Genomic DNA, 27928 nt, shown 5'->3' on the forward strand with positions numbered 1-27928 from the left:
CAGAAGCTTGTGGATGGCTACCAAAAGCGCCTAATTGAAGTAAAAATGGCCAAAGGACATGTAACCAAATATTAGCATTGCTGTATGTATATTTTTGACCCAGCTGATTTCGTCACATTTTCAGTTTACCCATAATAAAGTCATAAAAGAATCAAACTTCATGAATGTTTTTTGTGACAAAGAAGGATCTGTTCCAATCACTATATCAGAGAAAAATCAGAGTTGTTGAAATAACTGGAAACTCAAGACAGCCATGACATTATGTTCTTTACAAGTGTATGTAAACTTTTGACCACCACTGTATGTGGTATAACAGTTATTTTTAAATGAATTTATTTTAACAGCAGTTGAACCAAGGCTGAAAATTGGATCAGATAATCATTTAGGCTGACAATTGGTCTATCTCTGATTGCACTGTTTCAAAATTATATTTCTTTTTATGTTTACATGGAGGAATAGATTTAAACAACATTAAACATTAACTTTACTGAATTAGAAAGATTATCTATTTGCATAGTATAAGCATTCCCTTTGTAATATGTTTTTTTGACAGCCGAATAGAAACACACTTGTATGAACAGGACAGAGGCAGACTCAAAGGCGGTCTGCACCACTCCTTCGCAAATGCCCTCAATGGTGTCAGTTCTGCAGACTTATCATTTGCTCACTTTGGAATGAAGTTTTGCCTGGAGGGACTCTCCGTGTGGCGGCGTGAGGCTTTGCATTGTCTTCTCAGACTCAGTTTAATAAAGGAAAATGAGCCTGGGGACACAGGGAAAAGTGTCTAATAAAAAATCAACACCGCACTAATGCAATTACAATTGCATAGGGGCTGTGGAACAGATGGATGACCGGGACACTATGTTGTAACTCCATCAGATAAAATTTACAGCTTAGGTCAAAACACACACAAACATACATATCCACTCACACATGTCAGCACTTACATGTCATGCCACACTGAGAACACACACACAAAGTTTTACCTGAAGGTGACAACATGATGAAACAATCTGCTCTTGCGGAAATAAATTCTAATTCCCCTCATTTAGCAACATGTCTTTGATCATTTGTCACACAACAATTTCAGCTCAGCAGGTTATTTATCAACCACCTGTGACATGGATATGAAGAGCCACGCTGTATCATCTGTCCAATTACATTGTAATTTACTTCTCCCTGAAGCTAGCAGCTATAATTGTACTGTACAAAATAACAACCTTTGTTCCTCTACAGCAAAACCACAAACAGATTTGAAATAAACAAAGCCTATATCTTTTCCCCCTGAAGGCTTGCTAGTTGCAAATCACAATTCAATATTAATAATTTAACTTTTAATATGTTTTTTTTTTTTTTCACTTCAAGGTATCTGATTAACTCAGTGAAAGGCTTGGCATTTCAGATGTTTCTAATTATAGTAATAACTTGATAATTCTACACTCTGGCCCCTGGCAATATGAGCATGTTCATTCCCATTTCAATTTAGCTCAACATAGCTCATATTTCAGTAATTTGTGTAAAATTTTAATACATCACATTAAACACACATTTTAAGCTCCAATGTTCAAAGCAATGCAGTACCACAGGCCAAATTACAAATGAGTTTTTATGACACTTTACAACTACGTTTCCAACTGTAATGATTGCAGCAATGCCAAATGCCAATGCAATACCAAAAAAAGGCTGTTTTAAAGTGCGGTGTTTGTGTAGAAGAATTCCTGCCTTAAAATCTTTTCAAATCTGACATATTTTTCATGGCTTTAGAACAAGCACTAGAAGATTTGTAGAAAGTGCAAGCAGGGAATGCATCAGCAGGGAGCATAGACATGGAGGGAGCAAGCCATCAAGTTCTTCATCGATTACTTAGAGCTCTGGAAAGTCAAGCCTAGTCCTTAGCATGGGTTAAATGTGGATTGAGTATGGGACAATAAAACTTAAAAAAAGGTGTCCAAGATGTTTCAGAACAGTTCAGAAAAAAATGAGGAAGTTATTATTTAATAAAAGTTAAACAGCCAAAAACTAATAAAGCTAACCTGCTTCATCAGAATGAAGGGGGTGGTGGGTTTGGATTAATCAAACTTGATTGACAGTGGCATAACAGCCTAAGGCAACAACTCACAACTGTCATGTTGCTAAATCCTGAAGGGTGTCAGGAGGTACACTGTGTTGGTCCAGCCTGCTTCAAACCAATGAGTGGGGCATAACAAAAGAGAAATCTCTCATGTAAATTTGGCAATTGGTTGTGTTCATGTTGAACAGCTCATGTTAGACACACATTACATGACACTGCTTTTCTTGACATGCACATCTGGATTACTTATGCTTTCTGTTGGTGGAGGTTATCGGTGCTGCAGCCACAATACCGTATGCGCACCCTTTTTTCACTTTTCTCTGTGTTTCTGTGACAAGATGATTTTGTTAGTGTGTGTGTATCTCTGTGTGTATTTCCTCCACGATATTATAACCTGAGGGCTTGGTAATCCATCACACCAGTGTCAGGTGTAATATGTGACACATTCACCTGAGGAAACACTGTCACATTAATCAGCATAGATCACTGTCATGCTCTGTTTTGATCAACCTCTCTGTTTGTTACAAAGAACCAAACGGCTGCAATTAATAATGGCTGAACAATGAGGTTTTTAGATTGTGAATACATCAGGCCCAGAACTATGTGGTACCGACCTATTTTGTATGTACGTGAGAAAAATATGAGTAAAAGAACAACCACAGATCATCCCATTTTAAAGGGCTGATATGGTGTACTTGCAGGTATAACTTGCTGATTTGTTTATCAGGCCTTTCAACTTTGAGGTAGTAGAAAATGGATGACTTTACTGAATGAGCAAAGAAGTCATTTTCAGTCATCATGTAATGTAAAAACATGTTATGACGGATGAGAAAACTCTAGAAAAAATTCTTTCTAGCTGATATAAGAAATTAGATGTTGTCATTACAATGAAAATAAATCATCTGATATGAAAGCACTTTTGAAAACTAAGGTTCTGCTATAGAAGAAATGCGGAAGCTTCAGCAGAAAGCCTTTTAAATTTGCGTTTGAAGTGGATCTAGAAAAGGAGATGACGTTTTACAGACTGCTATCCAGCAGACTGCAGGCACTCATCCAAGACACCTCGAAGGCTTTTGGACCAGGCACTCGGGTTTAAATCTGAAACATCAATATCACTGAGATCTTCCGAAGGGTGTAGAGAAGAGAAGAGAAGAGAAGAGAAGAGAAGAGAAGAGAAGAGAAGAGAAGAGAAGAGAAGAGAAGAGAAGAGAAGAGAAGAGAAGAGAAGAGAAGAGAAGAGAAGAGAAGAGAAGAGAAGAGAAGAGAAGAGAAGAGAAGAGGGTGGATAATTTTGTTCCTTTGTATAATTTAGTGTGAATATAATGACGGTCTTGTATCATTAGGTGGCTTCTTGTCCTGTCCACTCTCCTTTCCATCTATTGACTCAATTATTTGGTCATTTGGGAAATGAAAGATCCTGTCATTTTTACCAAGGTTTTGAATGTAGCCTCTTCTATTGAAGGCAGCAGATACTGCAGTCTTGAACTTTTCCTTGGCTGTAATTTGAGAAGAAAGCAAAGGCCATTATATGCTCAACTGAGAACGGGTTCCTTGCCTCTCGCAGTTGAGGTGATGATTTTGAAATTGCCTCTGGCATTTTCATTATATGCTATATTGTAGTATACCACAATAGATAAAAAAAGGTGTAAAAAATGCCAACCAAAGAAACAGTATTGATGACTGTATTAAAATGGCTCTGTACACTGTTTTCTACTAAATCCTCTGATTTTGCTGCCCCCTGAAGATTTTCCATAAATGTATTCACTGTATATATTCATAACTATTGTAATTATAGCATATAATACATTGTAAATGGCCATTTCTATGCATAGTGTATGAGTTTATTAATTCTCATTTATCTGTGTCATGGATATAGTGAGCACAATGTGACTCATCAGTGTTTATATCAGTTGGTGTTAGTGTTAATGTTTGTTTTAAGACAGTGACTACAATATCTATAATATAGAATAAAATATAAGAGTAAGTTATGTTTTTGAAAAACGTTACAAAACATTTGGGATGGCTCACTCTCTCTCCCTTTGGGAGGCACACATCAGCTGCAGCGGAACCCACGCGTATCTACTGCAGCTACTAGAAATCCACCTTGGGTCTGAATGTAAAATGATCTCAGAGATTGCGTCCAGTTTAATGAGTGATAAATTATCAAAGGTGAGTTACTCTTTATTGTTGAATAGCCACACTGCCTGGATTATTCCTTATTGTTCCTTTGGTGCTTGTGTCTTGCCTTTAAGAAATAGTGTTCCACATGTTGTACATAAAAAGTACTTGCATTCAGGTAGGGGTCTTAAGCATCTTTACTATGGAACCCACAAATCAGTGTATTAGTAAAGTGAGGTCTGACACAGGACAGCATTGCCAAAGGTGAGCTAGTTAACAAGCTGGGATCAATGATAAGTTCCTACTCAAAAACAACACTTAAACAAACTGTTCAGTTTGGACCCTAATGATACTGACTCATTGTGGTGAAGCTGGTCAGAGCTGCAAACTCCATCTAAGGCCACCACCGAGTCTGTGAAATGAAGCATCTGGAAACCCCACTTTGCTCTCTCCAATCAAACCAGCCAGCTGGGGTCTATCTCTGATATCAAATCAGGGACTTAATGCCCAGGACATTAAGTCACTGTAGCAGACCTACTGCTGTTGGAAAGCAATCCAGCAACAGACAAGGTCATCACTATGACTTTATGACACTATGACTTTAAAACAACGTCTACACTTTTACTTCCATTTTTTCACAAGAAAAAGAAAAAAATGAGCAATTTCTGTGAGCAACATGTGTCAACAAGAAAGGCACCATGGAGGCAGGAAGGAGAGGCAAGTAAGGTCGCAAAGTTGAAAAAAGAAAAGAACGGCAAAGAAAAACAAAAAGCACAAGTAGCTATGGGTGTCAGAGAGAAAGACCACGTAGGGTGGTGGTGTGGTGGGGTGTGTGTGTGTGTGTGTGTGTGTATGTGTGTGTGTGGGGGGGGGGCAAAGGAAGCATGGCCAGGGGAGAGTATGAGAAGCTGAGTTTTGTGGAGAGGAGAGGAGAGCAGAGAAAAGGGAGATGCAGGAGGTCACAGTGGGAGTGAAAGTCCAGTAATTGCTTTGACCTTGAGCTAAGCCGAGGTGTAACTCAGTCAAAGAGAGTGATGAATTCCATGCCCTCGGCCCTGTCGCGGGAATAAAGTAACCGCTCACAGGGATTTTTGTTTATGACCACTTGGAAAAAAAACACAGAGGGAGGACAAGTCTGCCTGAAAAAGAGTCTGGGCGGGCAGGTCTCACAGCCGCCAGGGGAAACTGTTAAATGGAAAAGGTGGACTAGAGGGGATGCTTAAAGGCCACAGAAACAAGAGAGACTGCAGCAGAAAATATTTGTAACACAGTTAGGCCAGATGGATTCTGGCCTGTGTGACCTGTCATGGGATGATGTTTATGACCAGACAGACCGAACAGCAGAGGACTTGGAGAGAGAAGCTCTTAACACTGCGTGTCTTTGTGCTCGTCTCTGTTCGGTTGCAGCAGCTCCAGAGTTTTCCAACAAAGAATACATTAACAGGTTTTTCCTGCTCATTAAACTTTCATAAGGCTTATAGCAGCAACGGGAAAATTCTGAAATGGCTTGCACCATGTAACCCACTGCATGAAAAATGATCCTTTATGAGCCTTGCCTTGGAGACTTAAAACATGTCACATGTTTCAAGTGCTCAGATCCTTTACGTAAAACTGCACTGATATTCCCTTTCATTTATTTAATATATATTTTTGTGTTGCTTACAGATTTGGTAAAATTTGTAATAAGTGTAAGTGTGTAGTGACAAAACCTCCTATGCAGTATAAATTTTTGGTACAGAGTGGCAATATCAATAAAGATAATTTCATTGGTGTGCAGGTGAGCACTAAATATCGTTATGAATATCTAGGTGACAGACTAATGTTTTGTTTTGTTTTTTTTCTGAGTGACTGCTAAAATGATAAAAAAAAAAATAAAAATTTTTATTAATTTACACTACTGCAATTTAAACTTGATTAATTTACACTAATGTCTGCATTTGCTCTCTCACTCAGTATCCTGCTCACAATTATCTGACTGGTTGCATGAGTAAAAGCCTATCAACACTGAATAACCTGACTCTGAAGTTATCAAATAAATGTAGTGGAGTAAAAAGCAGATGCAGCATATAGAGAAAGTATTGGGACTATGGACCATTACATCATCAGGGACTTTCTTTTCCACAAGATTTTTGTTTCTGTTTTTGCCCATTTATGCAGCCGAACATTTGTGAGGTCAGACACTGATGTTGGACCAAAAGGCCTGAATCACAATCTCTGTTCCAGTTCGTCCCAAAGGTGTTGGATGGGGTTGAGGTCAGGACTCTGTGTGGACCAGTCAAGTTCTTCCACACCAAACTCATCCAGCCATGTCTTTATGGACTTTGCTTTGTGCACTGGGACACAGTCATGCTGGAATAGAAAAGGGCCTTCAACAAACTGTTGGCACAAAGTTGGAAGCATAGCATTGTCCAAAATGTCTTGGTATGCTGAAGCATTAAGATTTCCCTTCACTGGAAGTAAGGGGCCGAGCCCAACGCCTGAAAAACAGCCCCATACCACACCTAAATCCAGTAATAAAGAGGTGTGTCCCAATACCTATATACAGTGTATGTATCTCCATATTGTAGTGGAGTGGAAATATAAAATAGCAGAAAATGGAAATACTCAAGTAAAGTACAAGTACCTGAAAACTGTACTTCTGTACAATACTTGATTAAACTGATGGGAATATATACATCGCAGTCTAAAGTTCAAACTACTACAACTTCTGCCTGAGTTCTGTGGTTCTCACCATCATAAGTATCCCTCGGGAACCCTGGGCAACTTTATTGCCACAGGGCTAGTTTTGTGTGTTCTACACAACTGATCACACAGAGGATGACTGGCGCAAAATATAACTGGCTCCGGTTCCCCTAATGAAAAGAAATGTGAATTGGTGTTGAGCTGCTGTCATGCAGTAAATGCCAACACTCATGTTAGAGATGACAGAGGCACTGAGGTTGAGACGGGAACCCTGATTACTTCCTATCACCCAACATCCGGCTGATAAGTGTTAAATAACGATGAAATGGCAAGGATAACACAGAGCACAGGAATCTAAGGAAAAGAAGGAAAGGGCATTATGGAAAGATGAGAACACAATCTGTGAGAGAGAGAGAGAGAGAGAGAGAGAGAGAGAGGGAGAGAGAGAGAGAGAGAAATCAGGATGAAGCAGCAGGTCCAGCAGCTCAGATTGGGGAGGGCGGAGGTGGAAACCATTTTTCTTAAGATAAGAATCAGCCTTTATTTCCCACCTAAACCATACCTGTGACTTCTTTCCCATCCGTACCATATTTCTGTTGAAAATCGCATGATCTTTGTAAATCCAGCATCATCAATTTCTGTTTACGCGTTTCCTCTCAGTGTCAGTCAGAATGTCACATCAGATAGGTAGGTAGAAAAAGCCTCAGTAAATTTGGCCATTGGTCTTGTTTACTAGTCAACTAGACAGAACTTGCAGACTTCTTCAGAGCAATAAACACATTTACACTAAAACAGCTGTGAAAAGAAAGCAAATCAGCTGTAGGTGAGTGTGCGTAAGGGTAACGAACATGGCTGTCAGAACATTTTGACAGGTTCTGCTGTACGGCCCACACACCCTCAGCAGCAATTGAAGCAATACGATGCTGTTCATGACCTTTATTTGGAGTTTATCTCCAACCCAAGTAAATAATAAGGAGAGAAAGTTGAAATAACCATGATATTATCTGCCAGTGCTGGCTAGAAAAAGGGAGATCAGGGAGAGAAGCAAGAAGAAAGGGTAAACAAAGCAAGGAAGGAGCAGAGGGAGGAAATACTGAGAAAGGAAACATCATGGAAGCAAGAAAAAGAGTAACAGCTAAAAGGAGGGAATGAAGGAGTGAAGAAGTCAGGAGGAAAACAGCAGATGGATTCATTTCACAGGGAAGTATAGAGAATGAAATGTTCCAAAGACAGAAAGCGTGTAGGAGACAAACAATGCTCTCTTTATCATGTCAGGCTGCTGATGTGTTGAGGATTAAAGCTTCAGTCCACATGAAAGAAGCGGCCTCATTATAAAGCTCAGAAACATATCTCTACCTTGTAGGCATGTGAGGCTAACAAGCTACTGTACACCCCTTATTTAGTGTCAATCATGTGTGTACTTCTGTTACTAACCAAACTAGAAGAGAGCTGATCTTAGCATCTCTGTCTCACTTATGCAAAAGCCCACACATCCAAACACACTCCTTTTGATCAAAACTTAATCTTTCTTCTCCTCTATAATGAAATACAATGGAAAGGAATAATTAGGATGAAAATCTATGGCAGGATGCAGGGTAAGAGCTTAAAAAAGTCTTTTTATTATTCTGAAACTGGAAGAAAGACTTGCCCCAGGGCAGCAGCTTGGGAGATTATTGGGGATTCATGATACGATTGTGATTATTGATGAGAGAGGGGAGGGGACGGCTGGCTGCTGTTAATCCTGACCTGCCTCCAACAGAGGCGCCGCTGACACAAACAACAGGTGTGGACTTGCATTTTAGTGTTCATCCAGGGCATTTAATGAATACAAATTCCCAATTAGGAGAGGATGGAGGCATGCGTGCACACACACACACACACAGACTCTGCAGATGCAAACATATAAAGCGGCAGCTGGAGAAGTGCAATAGTGTTCCTTGTGGGATAGAAACAGTGAACGATGTGTTGGACTAACAAACGGGGAGTGAAGGTATGCAGTCATTACTACATACCTTCACTTTGAAACTACACTGAATTTTGATAAGCTGTACAAATAGTATTTCACAAAACAATCTTATCAGTGTTCATTTGGTGGCTGTCCTTGAGCTGTCAGTTGTATTATTCTGTCATGTGCCCTGCTCTCATGGAATTTGTAATATTTAAATGTACACTTCTATGAAAAAAAAGGACTTTGGCTTCAAAGTTTTGTTTGAAGGGATGGGTGATACGGCCCTAAAACTATATCATAATATTTCAAGGTACTGCTGCGATAATCTTCACTATATAACAAAAACAGAAAAATAGTTTTACATTTGAACTCACAATGGCTGTTGAACTCTCCTTGTACTCAACAATATGCTTCTGCTTAAAGTAGAAACAAGTTTGTTTTATTATCCCTTTTGTTGTTACAGTCTTGCATGTTGTTGTAGTTCATCTGAACGTTTTTTAGTAATGGCCCCAGTAACTTATATTCCCATGGTATCTTACAATATACTCCCGGTGACATGGATATGAGCCTTATTCAAGTCCACAAAACACATGTAGACTTGATATGCAGACTTCCAGGATCAGTATTGTAAATAAATGGACCATTACAACACACAACTAGGACAAAATCCACACTACCTCTCTGAGGTCCAACAATTGGCTGAAGCCTCTTTTTCCAGCACCCTGGCATGAGATTTTCCAGGAACATGATTGGATACCAACACTGATAAAAATTTGTATTCAGTCTAAACAGACCTTCAGATGAAGGCGACTCACAGTCGACACGACTTTACAGTTGTGTCAGATGGGATTGTAGTCATTTCAAAACCACATGAGTAACTTCTCTACTTCTCTGTCTTTGTTCAATTTTTCTTCTTCAGTCAGGCTTAGGCAAAATTGCCTCACCACCTTTACTTCCAAAAAAGGACAAAAACCCTGACAGAGAAATAAAATGACCAAACAAAATAAAACAAAGTAAGACATGCCAAAGACGAGACAAGCCCTGAGGTGCCAGCCATCTAACAAACTGTCTCACTACAGCCTCAATCTTTTCCATTGATTTGCTGACAGGGGATCTTTAGCCTCAAGTGAAAACCATTCATTCCGGACACCACTCTCTGTCAGTGCTGTGCATTTTGAAATACCTTATTAAACATTTATGACTGGACAAGAGCTATTACAACCACAGTTCTATTAATGTAATTCATCACTTATGTATCACTGGTTTATCCATTTAGCTTTGCAGTCACATTATTTTGAAAGACAGACTTTTATCGTGGCCTTTGAAACAACATTCTTTTGTAAGATCAGTCAGACCACATATATTCAGAAAGGAACATCATGACCCATATTTAACGACAAATGATTCAACTGACAGTTCAAGTGTTATGCAAGGTATTAAAGAATTCAAATGGGGGCAAATTATGGTAAAAAAGGCAATTTAAAGGCAGAAGTCGTCTCCACAGTAAAGAGGAAATGATACAACAGTGACTTGTGAAACCAAAATTCCCTCAGTGCATCTGAGCATTGAATGAAGTCCCACTACAAAGTGATGCGTTAAAGCCTTTCAACATTAGATGAAAGACAGACAGAGGCGCGAAATGTGCTGTGAGTGATGTCGTCATACTGTCTAACACTAGGATGTAATTGAGTTGTAAACCATCTTAGTTCACTGATAAAATAATCTGCTGTAAAATTCTATTTGCATTACACAGTAATCTATCTAAAAAATAAATATATTCGTCTCAGGTAGTTGCCAGGATTCTGCATGTTGGATGCTCCATATGGCAGTGAGAGGACACTGATAACTAACAAGTTTACATTTCAGTACCCAAACCCTTGGGTGTTAATGTCCATAAACTGCACATTAATGTCTCCCAACATAGCTGATATGTATTGCTTTATACCAAAGCGGATGAAGAAGTGAAAAAGCTCACGTCACTGAGTCCTGCTGTCTCTAGAGTGCTGCTCACAGTTTGTTTTTGACCTTTGAAGTTTGGATTTCAGAATCAGAATCAGAATTCCTTTATTAATCCCTGGAGGGAAATTCTTGAAATTTGTCTGTTCCTCTGGGGTCAGAAGTTTCTACACCAACACCAGAACCAGAAAGTTTGGGCAAATAGCATGGGATGTACTTGTGCACAGTGGTGCTGTGAGCTAAATGCTAACATCTGCATTCTAAATCAAAACTTAAACCATTCAAATTTAAAATGTTGACCTAGATGAAAAGTTAAGGGGTCCCTTGACTGCTGGAACTGTCACAAAAGACATTAGCATTTATCCTTGTTGTACCAGTCAATCCATAAGAAGTGGAGATATTTCACTGGATGCGTAAAAAAAGAGTATCTGTACTGAATTTCATGATAATACAATAGTTCACCACACACCGAACTCACCAGCAGTCTAACAATAATTAAAGTGCAGTCATGATTACGACTACATTTGCCAATGATTATTTCAGAAGGTGTTGAAGAGACTGAATTTGATGTTTGCCTTGTCAGCTACCCTGATCTCATAATTTCTTTTATTTCACTTTTTTTTTCTTAAAACTGCAGTTTAGTAAGTCTTCAGCAACAAACAGCACTATTTGGGGCACCAGGCCAGGGATGATCTAGTATTTATTTAAGGACCAATGGAAGAACAGCGGCCAACTCTAGTAGCTCTTTGTAAAATTTAAGAAAAAAAAAAAACAACAACTTTGCATCCCACGGTCGTCACTGTCAAGCATCTACACATTTGCTGGATTTAGCATGCTGCTATTTCACAGGAAGAATTACATAAAGACAACAGTTATATTTTTTTGCTTCTAATTAATCATTGTGGACATATTTGTATCCTCAGTCTAAAAGGTCACTCAATAACAAGTAACTGAGTACCTTCATTCATTTTTAATCTCAGATATTTAACAGTACAGAATATGGAAATGGTTTTTCTGATCTACCACTCATCTAGTGATCATAACTGTCACACTTTTAAAAATAACTTCCTGTGGTATTTTCTAAAATGGAAAGAAATCCCAATAAATCTCCAACAGCAAAAAGGATTCTAAAAGGGGTTTCAGAATGTCCATTGACTGGGTTGTTAGTTACTCAAGAGTGTTTTTTTCACAATTGCAATGACAGTTTACTGAAAGTTTACAGGTAAGAAGGTAATAACAGAAATTTCAAGAGGGATCTGGTGTCAAACAACACATTTCTTAATAAAATTTACAAATAGACTTATTTTACTTATTACATGTGAGCTACTTTTTCTGATTATGTTCTACTGTTTTCTTGATCTGTGTGTTCAAAGATCAACAGGCCTACAATGCTGAGGATAGTCAAACTCTCAAACTGAAGCAACAAACAGATCAAAATATTGCAAGTTTTGCATGTGCTAAGCATCTCCTACATTAGGGCACAGACAAGCCCATGACAGTAACTTTTTAATTTTTAACCAGCACCGAGGATGTGGTGCTGCTGATAACAAGAATACACATACTGAGAAACAGCCTCATGTAGCAGAAACTTGTGCCTCTAGGGCTCAGGTTAAATCATCTGTGACAGTAGCCATGAGCTACATCACAATGTTAGTGCTGAAACTATATATCGTGCAGCTCTATAATTTAGTTCAGAGATCTTTAAATGGGACATTGCAGAAAAAAGTACTGTAGGAAGGGGTCCACTGAAATAAATATGTGGCCTTTTATTTCCTACAAATATTTGTCCAGGTTGCTAGTTACTCCTAATAAGGTCCCCACTACAGACGAATGCAAGTGTTCAGTGTTTCCCATTTCCATGCAATCTCCAGTCCATTATAAGCTTTTGGGAGGCCAGATTTCTCAGTCATTGACTTAACTACAGAATAATTTGTTCATCAAGTTGATGGTGTCCAGTCAGTGACTGCTCACAGGATGTAACTGAAGGTGAAAGAAGTGTCAGATCAGCACAGATTGGCTACTTTTTTGCATATGTGAACACAGCAATCACATTCAGATGCAGGACAAAATAAGGGGGCCAAGTTCACTATGAAAGGGTGGTCTCAGCTCTCTTCTATTCATACCCTGAAGCAGTTCATTTGTTGGGTGCAAATGGACCAGATTTTATGGGAGCAGTTATGTGATTTTAGTCTAAAAAGCTAAACAGCTAATAAATCCTTTTGCTGATCCATTCGTTAGGCAATCTATCTAGAATTCATCTGTATAAGCCATGTGTATACATATTTACGCAAAGCATTTGGTAATCACGGTGACACATATGCACACTGTTATGCTTGTATCCTATTTTGTCAGTTCATATCCAGCCATCCTGCCAGCCCTGAATCGTTACTTTAAGTTGCCTCATTTACTTCCTATCTCTATCTGTTAGCTATTATTATTCATAACATACTGTTGATTTCCATGCAGTCTAATAATATAAATAAGTCTTATAGTCAGTTATTTCTTTATAAGATCTTTGTGACACCAAAGAACATAAATATACACATTCAATCTGCTTAATTTGTTTGTTCTAAGTCAGTGAAAACATAAAAAGGTCCAGAACTAAAACGCAATTTTCCATTTGTCCGAAACAAAAGAACCAAACTACAGGTGTGAAAACATCCTGAGTACTGACTACTACTAATCAAACCAAAATAAGACTAATAATGTAGCCAAAACATTGGACTAAAATTAATGTTTGAACACAAAATATCTGCTAATGTTGAAAAAAAGGAGGAAAACAAAACTCATCATACTTTGAGACAATTTTCACTAAAGCTCATTCAACATTCTTCACTTACACAAATGTGTTTTCACCTCAGTTTATGCCACACATTCTGTTCCCATCCACTTTCCCTTTCTACGGAGTCCTTGTCCAGTTGTGAGCCTCTAAATTAAAATTATTTTGAGATTTTTGTCAGTGAAGGTGCAGGAGACAATTCAGCATATCACAGACACAGTCATTAATTGGTACTAGAAAGCTGAGGTTGCAGGGCACTGATGAAACAAAATAATCTTTCAAACTGGGAAGGAAGTGTCTCGGCTGTCACTGTCTTCATCCTCCGCTTCATTCGTCCAGTTGTCTCCCTCCTGGAACTCTCAGCCAATTAGAGTTAGTTGTGAGTTGCTGTCCGTCTGTCAGCCGCCAAAAGCTTTCCAAAAATCCCTCAGGACGGCCTCTGTGAGCGTGATGTGTGTATCTGTGTGTGTGTGTCCCATCGTCGTCAGCGGCTCCCTGACTTAACTACCTCTCATTCTTTCATAGTGAGAACTCAAGATACCGCTACATAATACTACTCCCACATGTCCACAAATCACAGATACACACAGAGGAAAAGACACACACACACACAAAAAGCCAATGTCGGGCTAAGCTGTGTCTCATTTTCCACCCACCTCTCGCTCTTGGTGAGAAGTTAAGTCCAAATATAGTGTGGCTGACAACACTCTTCATTACAAACTGCTGTATGACCAGCTTGACAAATGCTGTCACATCACCCCGAGGCCCAGTGAAGTGTAGCACAGACATGCATGGGTGTGAAATGCATAAAATGTGCAAAATAAAATGAGTGAACCACGTACGTAAATAAGCAAAGCATTGCTTTCTGTGTAGAGCAGGAGAATTGGGGTTAAAAGGGCAACATATTCCATTTGGTTTACAATGAATATGTTGTGTATCTGATTAAAAAGAAAATGCCCAGAGGCAAGGAGAAGTGCGAGTAAAGTAGCAGTGTGGACTCATCATGACACCTCCAGCGAACTATATTCAAGATGGGAGTCGATCTATAATAAATAACAAGCACGCGCTGAAAATAATATGATACCCCACATTTCCATTAAGAAGCACTGGTGGCATCAGTGCGTCATTATTCATAAAGGTCTGACAAGCTGCCTATCACCCACTGTTTCCCAAAGGGCCAGTGTGATGTGACACGGATACTTAAAACAAATAATTATCCATCCCCATCTTTCTGCTTAGGAATGTTCATGCAAATGTGTAAATGTAACCTTTTTTCTAATAAACACCTGAATAAAAAGTAACCTATAAATAAGAAATCAATGACAACACACATTACAATTGTATCATTTCTCATTTCTTTCTATTTTCAAAGAATAAAAATTAAACAAATATGTGAAAAATGGAACAACTACAATGTCTTGATTCATCGAATAGTATCCTCTGCCCTAAATTATGTGTCTTTTAGAAGGTGCTTGACCTGCTGTTCTGAGAGGCTGCATGTATCATTTCAGTACTGTTATGCATGTGTCCGTAATGTTAGGAGTTCTTAGAATTAATTAAGAATTAGAATTAGCTCATAATCCCATTGAAAATGAAGAAGCAGCAACAAAACAGCGAGGAAAAAGCACTAAAACTTCTATTTGTAAAAATGTAACTTTAATGTGACATTATCAAAGACTGTGAATGTAGTGCTAGCATTGCATTTAAGTAACTATCTTCTTAGCTGCTTGTCTCAAAAAGTGAATCTAATCATGACCAGTGGAGAACAGATTCACATCCAGTACTGTGTCAAGTGAGCAAAACTGACTTTGTTCAAACAACACAAAATTTGGAAACAACAACCATTACTGATACTGTGAGTGTGTGTGTGTGTGTGTTTGTGTGTGTGTGTGTGCAATCTAACAGATCCTATAAACTACTATTTAGCTGCAAGTATGCTAACCTTCAAAACCAGTGACTACTGTACCAAAATACAAAGACATATGTATTAAAAATGCACCATGACTTCACTTTACTACCAAAACTTCACTAACGTGAATATGAATTAACAAGAGTTATACAAAAATGTCTTTGGTTTTTGTTGACTAAATCTAACAGAAATCAAAAATAAGGTGAGTCTTAAACTAATACATTTCCTTCAAAATATCAAAACTAAAACAAAACCTTGTGCCATAACAACCCCTGTAAGAGTGTAAAGTAAGTTTAAAAAAAGGATCTCTGTATGTCTTCCTGTCAAATAAATAAAAAGAATAAAATAATAAAAATTAAACATTTCTAGAACAGCTGGAGAAAATGGAAGGACTCAGAGTGTAAAATGCAGAGAGACATGGAGAAAAATAGCTGACTACACTTTCCCTTCACTGCATGTCTAACAGCAATGTTGGCTAACTACCAAAATTTCCCTGCTGAGGCATTTTGAGCAGCACCACAAAACATTTCTCTCAGTAGAGTGCAGATGCTGTGACGGCTTGACAAAACATCTCACAGAGCAGCGACAGTTCGTGAACATGCACATAGAGATACACTCAGAAAGAGAGAGAGTAAATCACGTAGTATTACTTCCTTCGTCCTTAATCTGACAGGTGTCAGCCATGAGAAAGAAATGGGAGGGCGACTGTGGAGCGCTCTCGGAGCGCCTTGTGTTTTCTTTCTCTATTCAGTGGTGCGATCCAGACTTCTTGGAGAAGCAATAAAGATGTTGAAAGTGTTTTGTGTGTGCGTGTCTGCGTGTGTGTGTGCCTGTTCGCCATTCTGTCTGTCTGTGGCATGTCTGCAGCAATTTCCTGTGAAGTGTTTTGAGTAGAAAGATGAAAGTGACGGATAGTTCTCTTGCGCCTCTTCTCCCATCCCTTCATCTCGCCCTCCACCCTGCTTTGACAATCTGACAGAAATAAGGTCTTTCAAAACAGAAAAAATAATTAAAACACTGAGAGGAAAGAGAAAGAAGGAGTGAGGGAACAGGAAAGCCAGAAAAATGATACAGTCAAGAGGAAAGGAAAAACTCATATGTTCATACCAGCCTGAACAAAAAAATACGTTTTGAGCGTTCGTGAAGCAGTGTCTATCTGTTAGTGAGCGAGGAGTTTGGAGAGGACGCAGTGATGGAAGAAGAAGCAAAGACTGATCAAAGAAAAGGAACGGAATTAAGGGGGTGGAGTGGAACAAATGAGGACAGGAAAGAAGCATGCAGGCAAAGAAAGATAGCTGAAAGGGTGGAAAGAGGAATGAAGGACAAAAGTCACCCATGATATTAGCTAATGATACCAGTCCTTGGAAGAAAAAAGTATTTCGAGTTACAGACTAAGTAAAGCTGAGATAAATGTATGGAAGGAGGCAGGAGAGAGGAATGAAAGAGAGAGAAAAAGAAGCAAACGACAGAAATGACATATGGGGGAAGAACAAGTAAAACACCAAAAGAGTTGAGACAAATTTGAAAGATAGGAGGGAGGGAAAGAAAGAAGACATAAAGAACTCATAACCTGAAGTAAGGACTCGCAGGGCTGAAAATACTGTAACAAATATTTCCATTAACAAGTAATCTGCAATGATTCTGACTCTTAATGGATTCAGAGTTTAGTCAGGAAATTATGAAAAAATTCTCATCACAATGTCTTCAAATTCAAATTCAAATTCCTTCTTCTGTCATAAATGACAAAGAAAAGCAGTAAATCTTCATATTTAAGAAGCTGCAACCAGCAAATGTTGTACATTTTCTCTTGAAAAATAATTCAAAGAATCAATCAACTGATTCTCAAAATAGTTGGCAAGTGATTTTCAGTGGTTCCCAACTTCCCAAACTTATAGAAATTAGACCACGAACTACGATTTATTATTTTGTTCCAGGGTCCTCCATCTGAATTTCAACCAGAACTGTGAGTTTTCAAACCCTTTATGAATCCCATATCAGAACAGAATCCTAGAGCCCCCTCACGGACTCCACCTTGACAACAACTGGACTAATGAACAAAATGACTTTTCATTGCAGTTTTATTCATAAAGCTGCACAACTAAGCGCAAAGTGAGTTTCAGAACATTTGCGGAGAAGACAGTCATGTGAGAAAGCAGCCACATATGAAAAGCAGAAATTGATGCCGATACCTCCAGGCACAGAGAAGGTCACTGCGACACATTTTACATTTTCAACAGTCAAACGAAGACTTTGTAATGGAAACAAGTGTCACTTTGTACAGAGGAAATATCAGCTGCAGCTTTCCCCAGAGAGGTCTGATAGATACAAACCCGGGGGGCGATGAATGGCCAGGCCTATGGCTAAGGGCAACCTTTGGAGGAAAAATGTGCGGCTGAGTGTCCACCTGTCTTTATCCTCCCTCCTTTGTCTCCCTCTTGTAAAAGGAAAAGGCGAGCTATTGACTGCTCCCTACTGTGCTAAAAGTTGAGGCAATTTTTAAAAACATGTTAAGCTTCCGCACAAAGGACTCGCACGTCAAATGGCTTTTCACAACAGCTGTAGCCGTGACAGGCGGTGCCCTGAAGCACCTGCTGAGTGATGCCTGCAGAAGCAAGAGGAACCCAATTGACAAATCCTTTTAGAGGTGAGCAAAAGTGCACTATGGAGCGAGTCTGCTCTGGTAGACCTTGAAATTTTGAATGCAGCAATCACTATGGAGGGAGAGAATTTCATTAAGTTCATAATAATCTAATTGACTGGGCCTGTGATGACACTTCTCCCCTTTAAAGTTGATACAAAGGGCTCATTGGCCAGCAGCTCTTGACATTTTGCTGTCTGACCGTGGTGTGATCACACCTGGCTGAGAGCATGTGGCATTTCACAGGGAGTAATAATTAGGTGGCTACAGATTTTTTTTTGTCCTTTGTCAGTGCGCTGTGGCATTAAGGGTTGAGGATTTACTTCTTGGCCAGCAGCTCTTGAGATTTTACAACCTCCACTCGTGTGATCATTTCACACTTTCGGCTACATGTGACATTTGCAAGCAATCAATAATTAGATGTGCAGTTGTAATTTTGTTTCTTGCGTAAGAGAGTGGTGACATTAAAATGCTTTAGTTCCTAAGGACAAAGGGACCCAAATCTGTCTTAACCCTCTGTTCTTCACATACTAACATTAGCAGCTTCATTCAAAATGACCTCAGGCAACTCTCCTTGGTGTGACCAAGACTGGAAGAATTGTGTCTACTGTACACATTGCAAAAATGTACAAGTTGGCATTTGGTGTTAAAAAATAATACATCATGAAGTCTTTCAAACAGATCAGTTAAGAGCTATTTGAGGTGAGCCATATTTGATGGCAACACACTCACTCATCCTCCTGCAAACAGAATTTTTTGTGACAAAGAGACAATTACAAGTTACACCAATTTACTTATATTTAGAATTGCTGTATAGAGTGCCAGGACAGTCAAAATAAGGAGATATATACTATACCTACCATAGGTACATGTAAAAGTGGATAGTGGATAATCAGGTGAAAAGATTTTTAGTTATTTAATTTGTATGTATTGTAGTGTGTTGGAGAGGTTTTCCCAGCAGGCTCTACAGTGTGTGTTTCAATTTGTGGACTTAAGTAAACTGTGTTCTAAGTTACCACTTACGCTAATCATACGCAGTCACTGATGTTGCAGTTCTTTGCATTAGTTCTGCAGGTTTTTGTAGAAAGTTGCAGTTGCTTTGTGTAGAAGAAGGCATTTTCTTGTAACCTCGGGTGAAGATAAGTTCACAGTAACTCCTCTTTAATAACTGACTGAATAGCTGATGGCACTTAGGAAGAATTTCTCTGAGCTGCTTTCTTGTTAAACTGTGTAACACCACAACATGTTGTAGCTTATTATAGATATGAAATCTCAATATTTTCCTTCGGTGCAGTTAAATATACTTAGAACATCAATACAACTTGTGCATGATAAGTAAAATTAAGTTAATCATATTAAGTTAATTCTACCACTTGTCAGGAAATTCAAGATAAAGTTAACTTAATTTAATTTAACATAATTCTTTGATATAGCATTTAATTAGCACATTATGGTTTGATTTACATAAAACATATAGTTGGAGTTACTTGCATACTGTTTTGTGGAACTGTACTGTTGATAGAAATAGATTAAGTAAATGCAAGATTTTATTACTTAGACTGTACAAGTCATGTTCAGGTAGTCTGCCTTTTTCCAGGGAGAAACTCCATCAATTTTACATGTCAAAGCCTGTTTACAGTTCTTATGGACTACTACTGCACATATGAACAAAGTTGTATAAACCTTTTGCAGCTCCAGTGATTTTAACAGTAGCTCCATATAATGCTTAGCCTGAGTGTTGGGTGACAAGTTTGTCAGTGAAGATTGGACAAAATTTGGGGCTACCAATCATGTTCATGATCAAATATCTCACACACACACCTACTTGTGTACAAGTGAGTTGAAACCAAGTTGAAATGAATCATTTTCAACTAGCTCAACCACGTGCAGTCTGCAATGTTATGTTTGTCTCCAAAGGATGTGTTCTGACAGCACTAACCCTGACAAAACACTTTAAAATACTGGCACGTTTAAACCTGTTGCTGAATGCTGCTAAGTCAAAGGCACCTGTATTTTGAGCGATCTATTTTCAGAAAGCAGTACAAGCTGTGATTCTCAGCTCTTGTGCTGTATGTGCCTGAAGCCTTTCAAAACCAGCTTTATCATACATATTTTCCACAAGCTCGTGCATGTCAGGCCCTGTCCAGTGGGCCTTTGTGTTCACATGCTTACCAAGAAGAATTTGATGGATGGCATGATGGCCAAGTTCAACTTAAACAAACAAGCAGGGGACGATAGATTTAGGTCACGATTTGGCAAAGAAATGCAACACCTCAACTTTGACTGTGGCCCTTGCTGGGTTTACTCTACTTAGAGGGAGCTAACAACTGTAGAGTCAATATCTATTCTGTGTCTAAATATTTGCTTACAGAAAAAAAACCCGTGTGTAACTTCTGATTGGTTATTAAACACTGCGTCATGACTTTCTGAACAATATGACATCCTCGTGCCGTGTGCTGCAGCACTGGTAAGTCTGAAGAAGCACTGCTTGGATGGAGCTGTTCTGTCTTGTACTCACATCATCACAGTGAGAGCTCTCAGGCCGCTCTCTTCACTGCCTGTCTGCCTGCCGGTCTGCCTGTCTTGTTTTGGGCTTAGGGCTGTGTTAGTTAGGGGAGCGCAGGTTGGCGCTGGGATGGAGAAGTTGGTCTTAAGGCTTTGTCCACACATCACCACAGCTGATTGCTCCCCTGGATGGTTGGGATTCTCAGCTAAGACAGGGATTACTGACCCATGTCGGCTTCCCACCTTTACAGCAGCCATTTCGATATTCTCCCAGTCTGAACCTAGATGCCCCAGAGAATTGAATAGTTGTGAGTATGTGTGTGTGTCTAAGTTTGCTTGTGTCTAAAACCTTCAATATATCTTTCAGCAACCAAAGAAAACTGTTTTATGCACAAGAAGTATGTGCTCGTACAAGAGGACACACAGAAACACTGAAATGAATTTGATAAAATATATCACTTATCAGTCATACAGTGAAGTAAACATTAGTAGTTTGTTTTCATGTATGTGTTATTTATGATTATACCTCAGCTGAAGTATTTAACATAGAGTCAATATTCTTATAAGACAAAACAATAGGAGCTTTTAGAATTTATACTATGTTACCTCATCTTTTGCCGGTGGTCTGGTTTCCTGTGGCATACATTCATGAATTTGCACAACAATTGTAATGGTATGTTGTAAAACACTGTCACCAATAGCAGCTTCTCAAGCTTCTCAGAGCCAGTCACACACAAAAACAAACAACAAAAATCCAGGAATACATCAGAAAGATGCCCCCCAGATATGAATTGGTAAGTGAAAACCTCAGGCAGCAGAAATCTGGAAATGATGATGATGATGGGAAGGAAGACCAATTATCATGGTGGGACAAACCCTTGCATGACATGTACTACCAACAGATAGAAGAAGGGGCTGATATCAATAAATTCTACCAATGGCTGGAAAAGGCTGGACTGAAGGACAGCACAGAGGCACTAATCATGGCGGCACAAGAACAGGCAATCCATAGAAGATGAATAGAGGCTGGGGTCTACCACACCAGACAGGACTCCAGGCACAGGCTGTGCAAAGATGCCCCAGAGATTATTATAGATTATTCAGCACATAACAGCAGTGTGTAAGATGCAGACAGCACCAGCGTGCATGGAACATCATTACCCAGTGGGTGGCATAGTATTCAGGAACCTCTGTGGGAGTATGAGCTGGAAAAAATGGAAGATGCCGCCCTGGTTGAGAATGACCACGTTAAGTTCCTGTGGGACTTCCAGATCCAGACTGACAAAATGCTGATGGCATACCAGCCGGACATTGTGGTGGTCAACAAACAACAGAACAAGGCAGTCGTGACAGATGTAGCAATGCCAAGCAAAAGCAACATCAAGAAGAAGGAACATGAGAAGCTTGAAAAATACCAAGGGCTGAAAAGAGACCTAGAAAAGATGTGACAGTAAAAGCAACAGGGTTGCCAGTGGTAACTGGGGTACCAAACTGGATGAGTGGCTCCAACAGATTCCACGTACAACATCGCTGGTCTCTGTCCAGAAGACTGTAGGCCTAGAAACAACTAAAGCACTCCACAGAACCCTGAAACTCCCAGACCTCTGGTAGAGGACCTGAGCTTGAGGAAGAAGACACACACCACTACATATATATATATATATATGTATATATATATATATATATATATATATATATACATGTATATATATATATATATATGTGTGTGTGTGTGTTTTACCTGCAATAATATACTATGTTACTATGTTGCCAGTTGTAAAGAAGAGTTCTCCAGTTAATAGAAGAGACACTAAACACATTGTGGGATCTATATTTGTCATGTGTATGGGACATAGCACAGGACACAAAACCTTATTGATTCATGGTTTAAAAAAATTTTAAGAATCCTTGTTACAAAATCCAACAGCTCAATAGCTGACATTCCAGTGTCCAATGTACAATCGAGCTGTTTCACTCCACAGCTCGACCGCTAACATTCCTGTCTACAGTACACAATCAAGCCATCTCATTCCACTATAAAATAGGCTGAAGTTTCCATTGTGTCAGGGTACTTATTAGCCCCAGAGACAGAGAGAGCCAGCCAAGAGAGGAGTTAGGGCTGTCCGTCAGCCTCTAATGTCTCTACACAACAACCCAAACCTAAACTGACAGGCACACACTAAACTGACAGCCCACTAACAACACACTATTGTTCCCACGCAAATGGCCAGGGCACACCTTTCAGTGCCCAGAAGGAGAGAGTGTAGCAGAAAAAAGATGCACCCAGACAGACACATGCTGAGGACATCGGTCAAACCAGCACACAGGACATACAATATATGTAACATACAGATTTGAGTTGGTCCATATGTATAAAATCTTCTATAATGGTTCGGGTTGTTCTGATACAGTACTAGTATCAGAAATGCCTCCGAAACAGCCTAAATGCTGGATTGGGTATTGGTGAGTACATGAGTCTACACCCAGATCCAATGTAACGTATTACTCATGAGGCCAGAAATAGGATCTTGCTACTTCCCAGCAGCACCACATACACTTGTACAAAACTTACTTACTGCACAAGTGCTCAATATCCAGAAACATCAAGCAACAAAAGCAACAACTGTGATAGTAATGTACTGTATATTGTGAGACGGCAATCATTATAAGTAATCTAATATCAAAATATATAAATAGTAAGCCAATATCCAGTCTCAAATTTGGCATTTTCAAAACTGAGACTGGATTCATGATGATAACACATGGGCTTATAGTAATGGTTAAATATGTTTATAATAATATTAGAAACATTATTCGCTTCGCATGACACATAGTGTAGACCATGGATTGACAATTCACGGCGCCATAAAGATGGCGAGGAGAACAGATTAAAATCACTGACTGATGAAATTCACTCCCAAGTCACTACTTGCATACTACGCTATATGTTTATACATTACCCAATCCCACATGGATTTGAAAAGACATGCAAGCATTTGACTCATCTACACGATACACATACACACAAGCACGCTCGAGCAACCATTCCAGCTGTGTCCTGTCACACAATCTTCAACGTCTGTGCTATGTTTAAATTTTTCTACACACACACACACACACATTTCAGAAGCTGAGGCAACAGCCTGTCCTCTCAGGGTGCTATCCAGTGGATGTCTTTCAAAAATATCTGATTCCCTAAAGGCATAGTTTGCTCAAAATGTTTCCTATCGAAATCCGATTTCAAGTAGGTTGCAGCACCATACACAGTCAACATGCATTTGATTTTAGAGGGTGAGAGTATGACGACACCCTATGTTGCTTTGTAAACGTTTTGCCCTATGTTGAACTAAGAATTTCACTGCACTTGAACATTTATATGCTACCATTTTGACAGAGCAAAATTACTGATTCGTATTGCCGCAACCTGTTATTAACCTCTCAGTATGCTCTAATAGCCCCCTGACAAATAACAGGGGCACAAAAATACATAATGAAAATACTATATCTACATTCTGTATACACTGAAGGTTGCAGTCAGAGCTTGATTATTACTCTAGGATTTTACGTGTTACGTGATTTTGTCTGTGTTTTTTGCCACTGGCACTTGATTTTAGTCCAAAATGTAAGAACACATATGGTAAGAACACATATGGAAAGACATGAAAATAGTTCTGTTACATCAAAATGGAGGGGACAGAGGACTCTCCCTCCAGTGTTGTTTCTACCTTCCGTCGAATCTCTTCTTCCATCTTGATGGGGGAGCCAAACTCAGCAACCTGACGGACGCCCTCGCTGGCATAGCCTCCATATTCCCACAGCACATACCCTCTGGAGTGAGACGCGCCAATCAGAGCTGACCAGTGGTTGGCTCGTCCTTGGAGACAGGAGATGTAGAGACAAAGAAATTTAGATTTGAGTGGTAGAGTAAAGAAGCAAGTTAATATTAGCTGACTAACTGTAGCTCCCTGATGCCATTTATCACTTCTTTTTATCACTAAACTGTATTTTACAGATGCATTTTTCTTTGGCTATTAAGGTTTTTCTGTTCTGTAACAGATAGATTAGGTAATACACTGAAGCCTATGACAATGATGATATTAGCCGGATTTTCAGACAGTGACATCTTGTTTCACTTTATTCATTCATACATTGATTTTCATGCCCATTTATTGCTACTATCAATCAGTAGTGAGTGACAGTAACAGTGACTTTGTAAAAGGCTCTATATCATTTATTATTATTATATAAGTTGTGGTTTTAGAGGGGTTGTGTTCTTCTTTTACAGTGTTCTCTGATGTACTGACTGCAAGCAAGATCATACAAATAGTAATTTTTTTCTAGTTCTAGGTACAAAAGAATCAAACACAGGTATCATTTGACTGGAGTGTCAGTATTACTTGATACCAGATTACTTCAGTCGATACCTTCTAGTTATCAAGTACAGATACCCAGTCCCAACACATATGCAGATCTACAGTGCATTCTGTTCTAGATGGTGAGCGTGCACAGTGTACATGTGTAGTGTACATGCATTAGTGCATAGTTTACACATAGTCTGAACTCACTTGGGTAGTCTTTAGGATGTACTTTCTCTGACCAGTTCCCATAGAAGGTAAGCCTGTATTTGGCCGTTCCACAGGCACAGCACTCCATGGCAGGAGCCTCAGTGGCTTCACCAGGCACACGCTCTGTGGGGTGTGGGAACATGACAACACATAATACAAACACACACTTGTATGTAAAGATTTACAGGTCTATGAGATGCTCAAACATAACAAATTATAGAACACATAGTTCATGGGCAAATGGAGAGCAGTCTGTGTGAGAACACTGACACAAATGCACCTGCATACATTAACAATCTGAAATCAGTGAGGATGTCACGCAATCACACTGCTGCAATGAACTGGTATTTAAATGACACATTAGCCTTGATGCAGATTCATAAATATTCAAATAATTGACCTTGAGTAATGTTTTGCAAAGACAGGTCAAGGAGAGTTCCTGAATATTTATGAGTCCCCAAATTATTCGGAAGAAACTCTCACACAACACCTAAGTTATAGCAGGATAAGTAAGCAAACTGAATAAAGGGTGGCTTGATTGGCTTGCATAACAGAGTGCACAATTAGATTTTGGTGAGGAGAGGAAGATTTTATGAAAGTAAAATTCCCCTGAGATTAAATTTTAAAAACCATTTGTACAGGCTCTGGTTCTTAAAGTACAATAAATGTGTGCATTGGAGCTCAGAGAGTCCTGTCACCTCACTGTCTCATAAGACTTTAGTGTTTATTTGGGACTGGACAGCTTTTCAAATGTGGTGTGGCATTTCTCTCTGCAGTGAACAGGTAACATAAAAGAGTTGCAGCGCTGCTCAGTGGCAAAATTCAAAGGAATATTTAAATTCCACAGACACTTCCAAAAGAGCTGTGATTCGTTGTCCTCACAGTTTCCCCGACCGCCTTTGTTGGCTTCATATTTTTTTTAACCACAGTTCGAATGTCAGGGAGCTGTTCTGAGTCAAAAATGGGTGAAAAAAACGACAGCTAGAGCAAGGGATAATGGCATCATGATGAGCGGTCAAGGATGAAACGATAAGCAGCCAAGGAGGGAGAGGAGGAGATGATGGGCAGCTGTCATTACCTTTCTCACACAGTCGAATGGTGAGAGAGCCTTCATCCTGGAAATAAATGATTCTCTTCTGGACAATACTGGCCCTGGAGAGACAGAGAGATGGGTAGTGAGAATGGGAAAGGAAGCAAAAAAAGTGGAGATATAATGAGAGAAAAAGGGAGATAGTAAAGGGGTAGCAAAAAGGGCATTTGATGGATAATACTATAGTGTTTTTTCTTCTTATTCAATATCTGATCCATGTAATCTGTGGTGAGAGGGGAAGGTAATGGCTTCCCCAAGTACACATCTTTTCACAGAAATACTGCTGCAGTTTCAAATGTAACAGAGCAATCATAGCCACGGACACGAAGAAGAGAGAACTGGAATTACAGTCAGAAGTAGAAATATAGATCTTTGTGCTGCGAACAGATTTTAACTTATGAACTAATATTGGCTAAAAATGAAAGAGTCCCAATGAAAAGAGGTTGTTTTAGCGATACCCTTCACACTCATCTTCAGTAAAAATGAAATGCATTTCTCATATTGCACAGAAAGAGCTGTAAAAAGCTCCTATGGAAATTCTGGGATGACAAAGTCGGTAAAAAAAATTGTCAGAGGAACAATAAGGTCTGGTGGCCTTGCAACACTTCAACATTTTGCAGTAGTTTTACATTAGATCACAAAGGAGTTAGACACACTCCCACTTTTAGATTCCCTTTGAATAGTTCTGCAAGTTTTCACCTACATCACTCTAAGATAAAATACTTCCTTTCACGGCTGTGAAGTCATAAATTGTTGGATGAACTAGAAGAGGATGCGATTGTTAGCCCTTGGCATGACTCATACAAATCTAAATATTATAATAGTTCTTCTTATACCATATTATCAAATCTAATATGTAGTTTTACTTAAGGTTCTTAAATGTTTTTGTTTTTTGCAAGACAACATAATTGAAAAAAATGCACCCAGGGGACCAAAACTCATGCACCCTAGAAATATTTATTACTCGAATTTATAGAACCAGGAAATCACATCACATGTCCCTCATCTTGGTTCACATTTCTGTAAAACAGTACTGTGCAAAAGTTTTAGGCAAGTGTGAAAAAATGCTGTAAACTAAGAATGCTTCCAAAAATGAGAGTGTTAATAGTTTATTTTCATCAATTAACAAAAAGAAAAAAAAAAAAAAAATCACAAAAAATCTAAAATCAAATCAATATTTGGTGTGACCACCCTTTGACTTCAAACCAGCATCAATTCTTATTGGTACACTTGCACACAGTTCTTGAAGGAACTTGACTTGGAAGTTGTTCCAAACATCTTGGAGAACTAACCACAGATCTTCTGTGGATGCAGACTTCCTCAAATCCTTCTGTCTCTTCAGGCAATCCCAGACAGACTCGATGATGTTGGGATCAAGGCTCTGTGGGGGTCATACTATCATTTCCAGGACTTCCTGTTCTTTTTTACGCTGAAGATAGTTCTTAATGACACTGGCCGTATGTTTGGGGTCGTTGTCCTAAGTACTGAAAATTTCTGAACAAACCAACAGCAAGGGAAAAAACAACACAGCAACTAATTCCATTGTCTTTTGAAGGTTTCTGCTCTGTTCTGGAAGACCACTCAAACCTTTCTCTTGTAAGGTGGTTGCTTTGTGTGCAGGTGATTTAACAGTTTATTGCTTTTAAAGTACCTTGCTGTTTCCAATT

The 27928-nt window shown here is 39.1% G+C and overlaps 1 protein-coding gene across 3 annotated transcripts in view; it reads right to left on the bottom strand.

Annotated features, from left to right (window-relative positions):
- The window catches only part of spon1b (spondin 1b), an 82493-nt gene that overhangs the window by 28979 nt on the left and 25586 nt on the right, over positions 1-27928 (bottom strand). For all 3 annotated transcript variants that reach the window (XM_046393848.1, XM_046393847.1, XM_046393849.1), the window contains 3 exons: positions 26250-26323; positions 25172-25294; positions 24332-24480 (listed from right to left, as the gene is read on the bottom strand). In XM_046393848.1, coding sequence (XP_046249804.1) covers positions 24332-24480; positions 25172-25294; positions 26250-26323 — 346 coding nt within the window. The remainder of the gene's footprint in view (positions 1-24331; positions 24481-25171; positions 25295-26249; positions 26324-27928) is intronic.

The sequence above is a fragment of the Scatophagus argus genome, chromosome 7, assembly GCF_020382885.2.
Source record: "Scatophagus argus isolate fScaArg1 chromosome 7, fScaArg1.pri, whole genome shotgun sequence".
NCBI classification, from domain to species: Eukaryota; Metazoa; Chordata; class Actinopteri; family Scatophagidae; genus Scatophagus; species Scatophagus argus.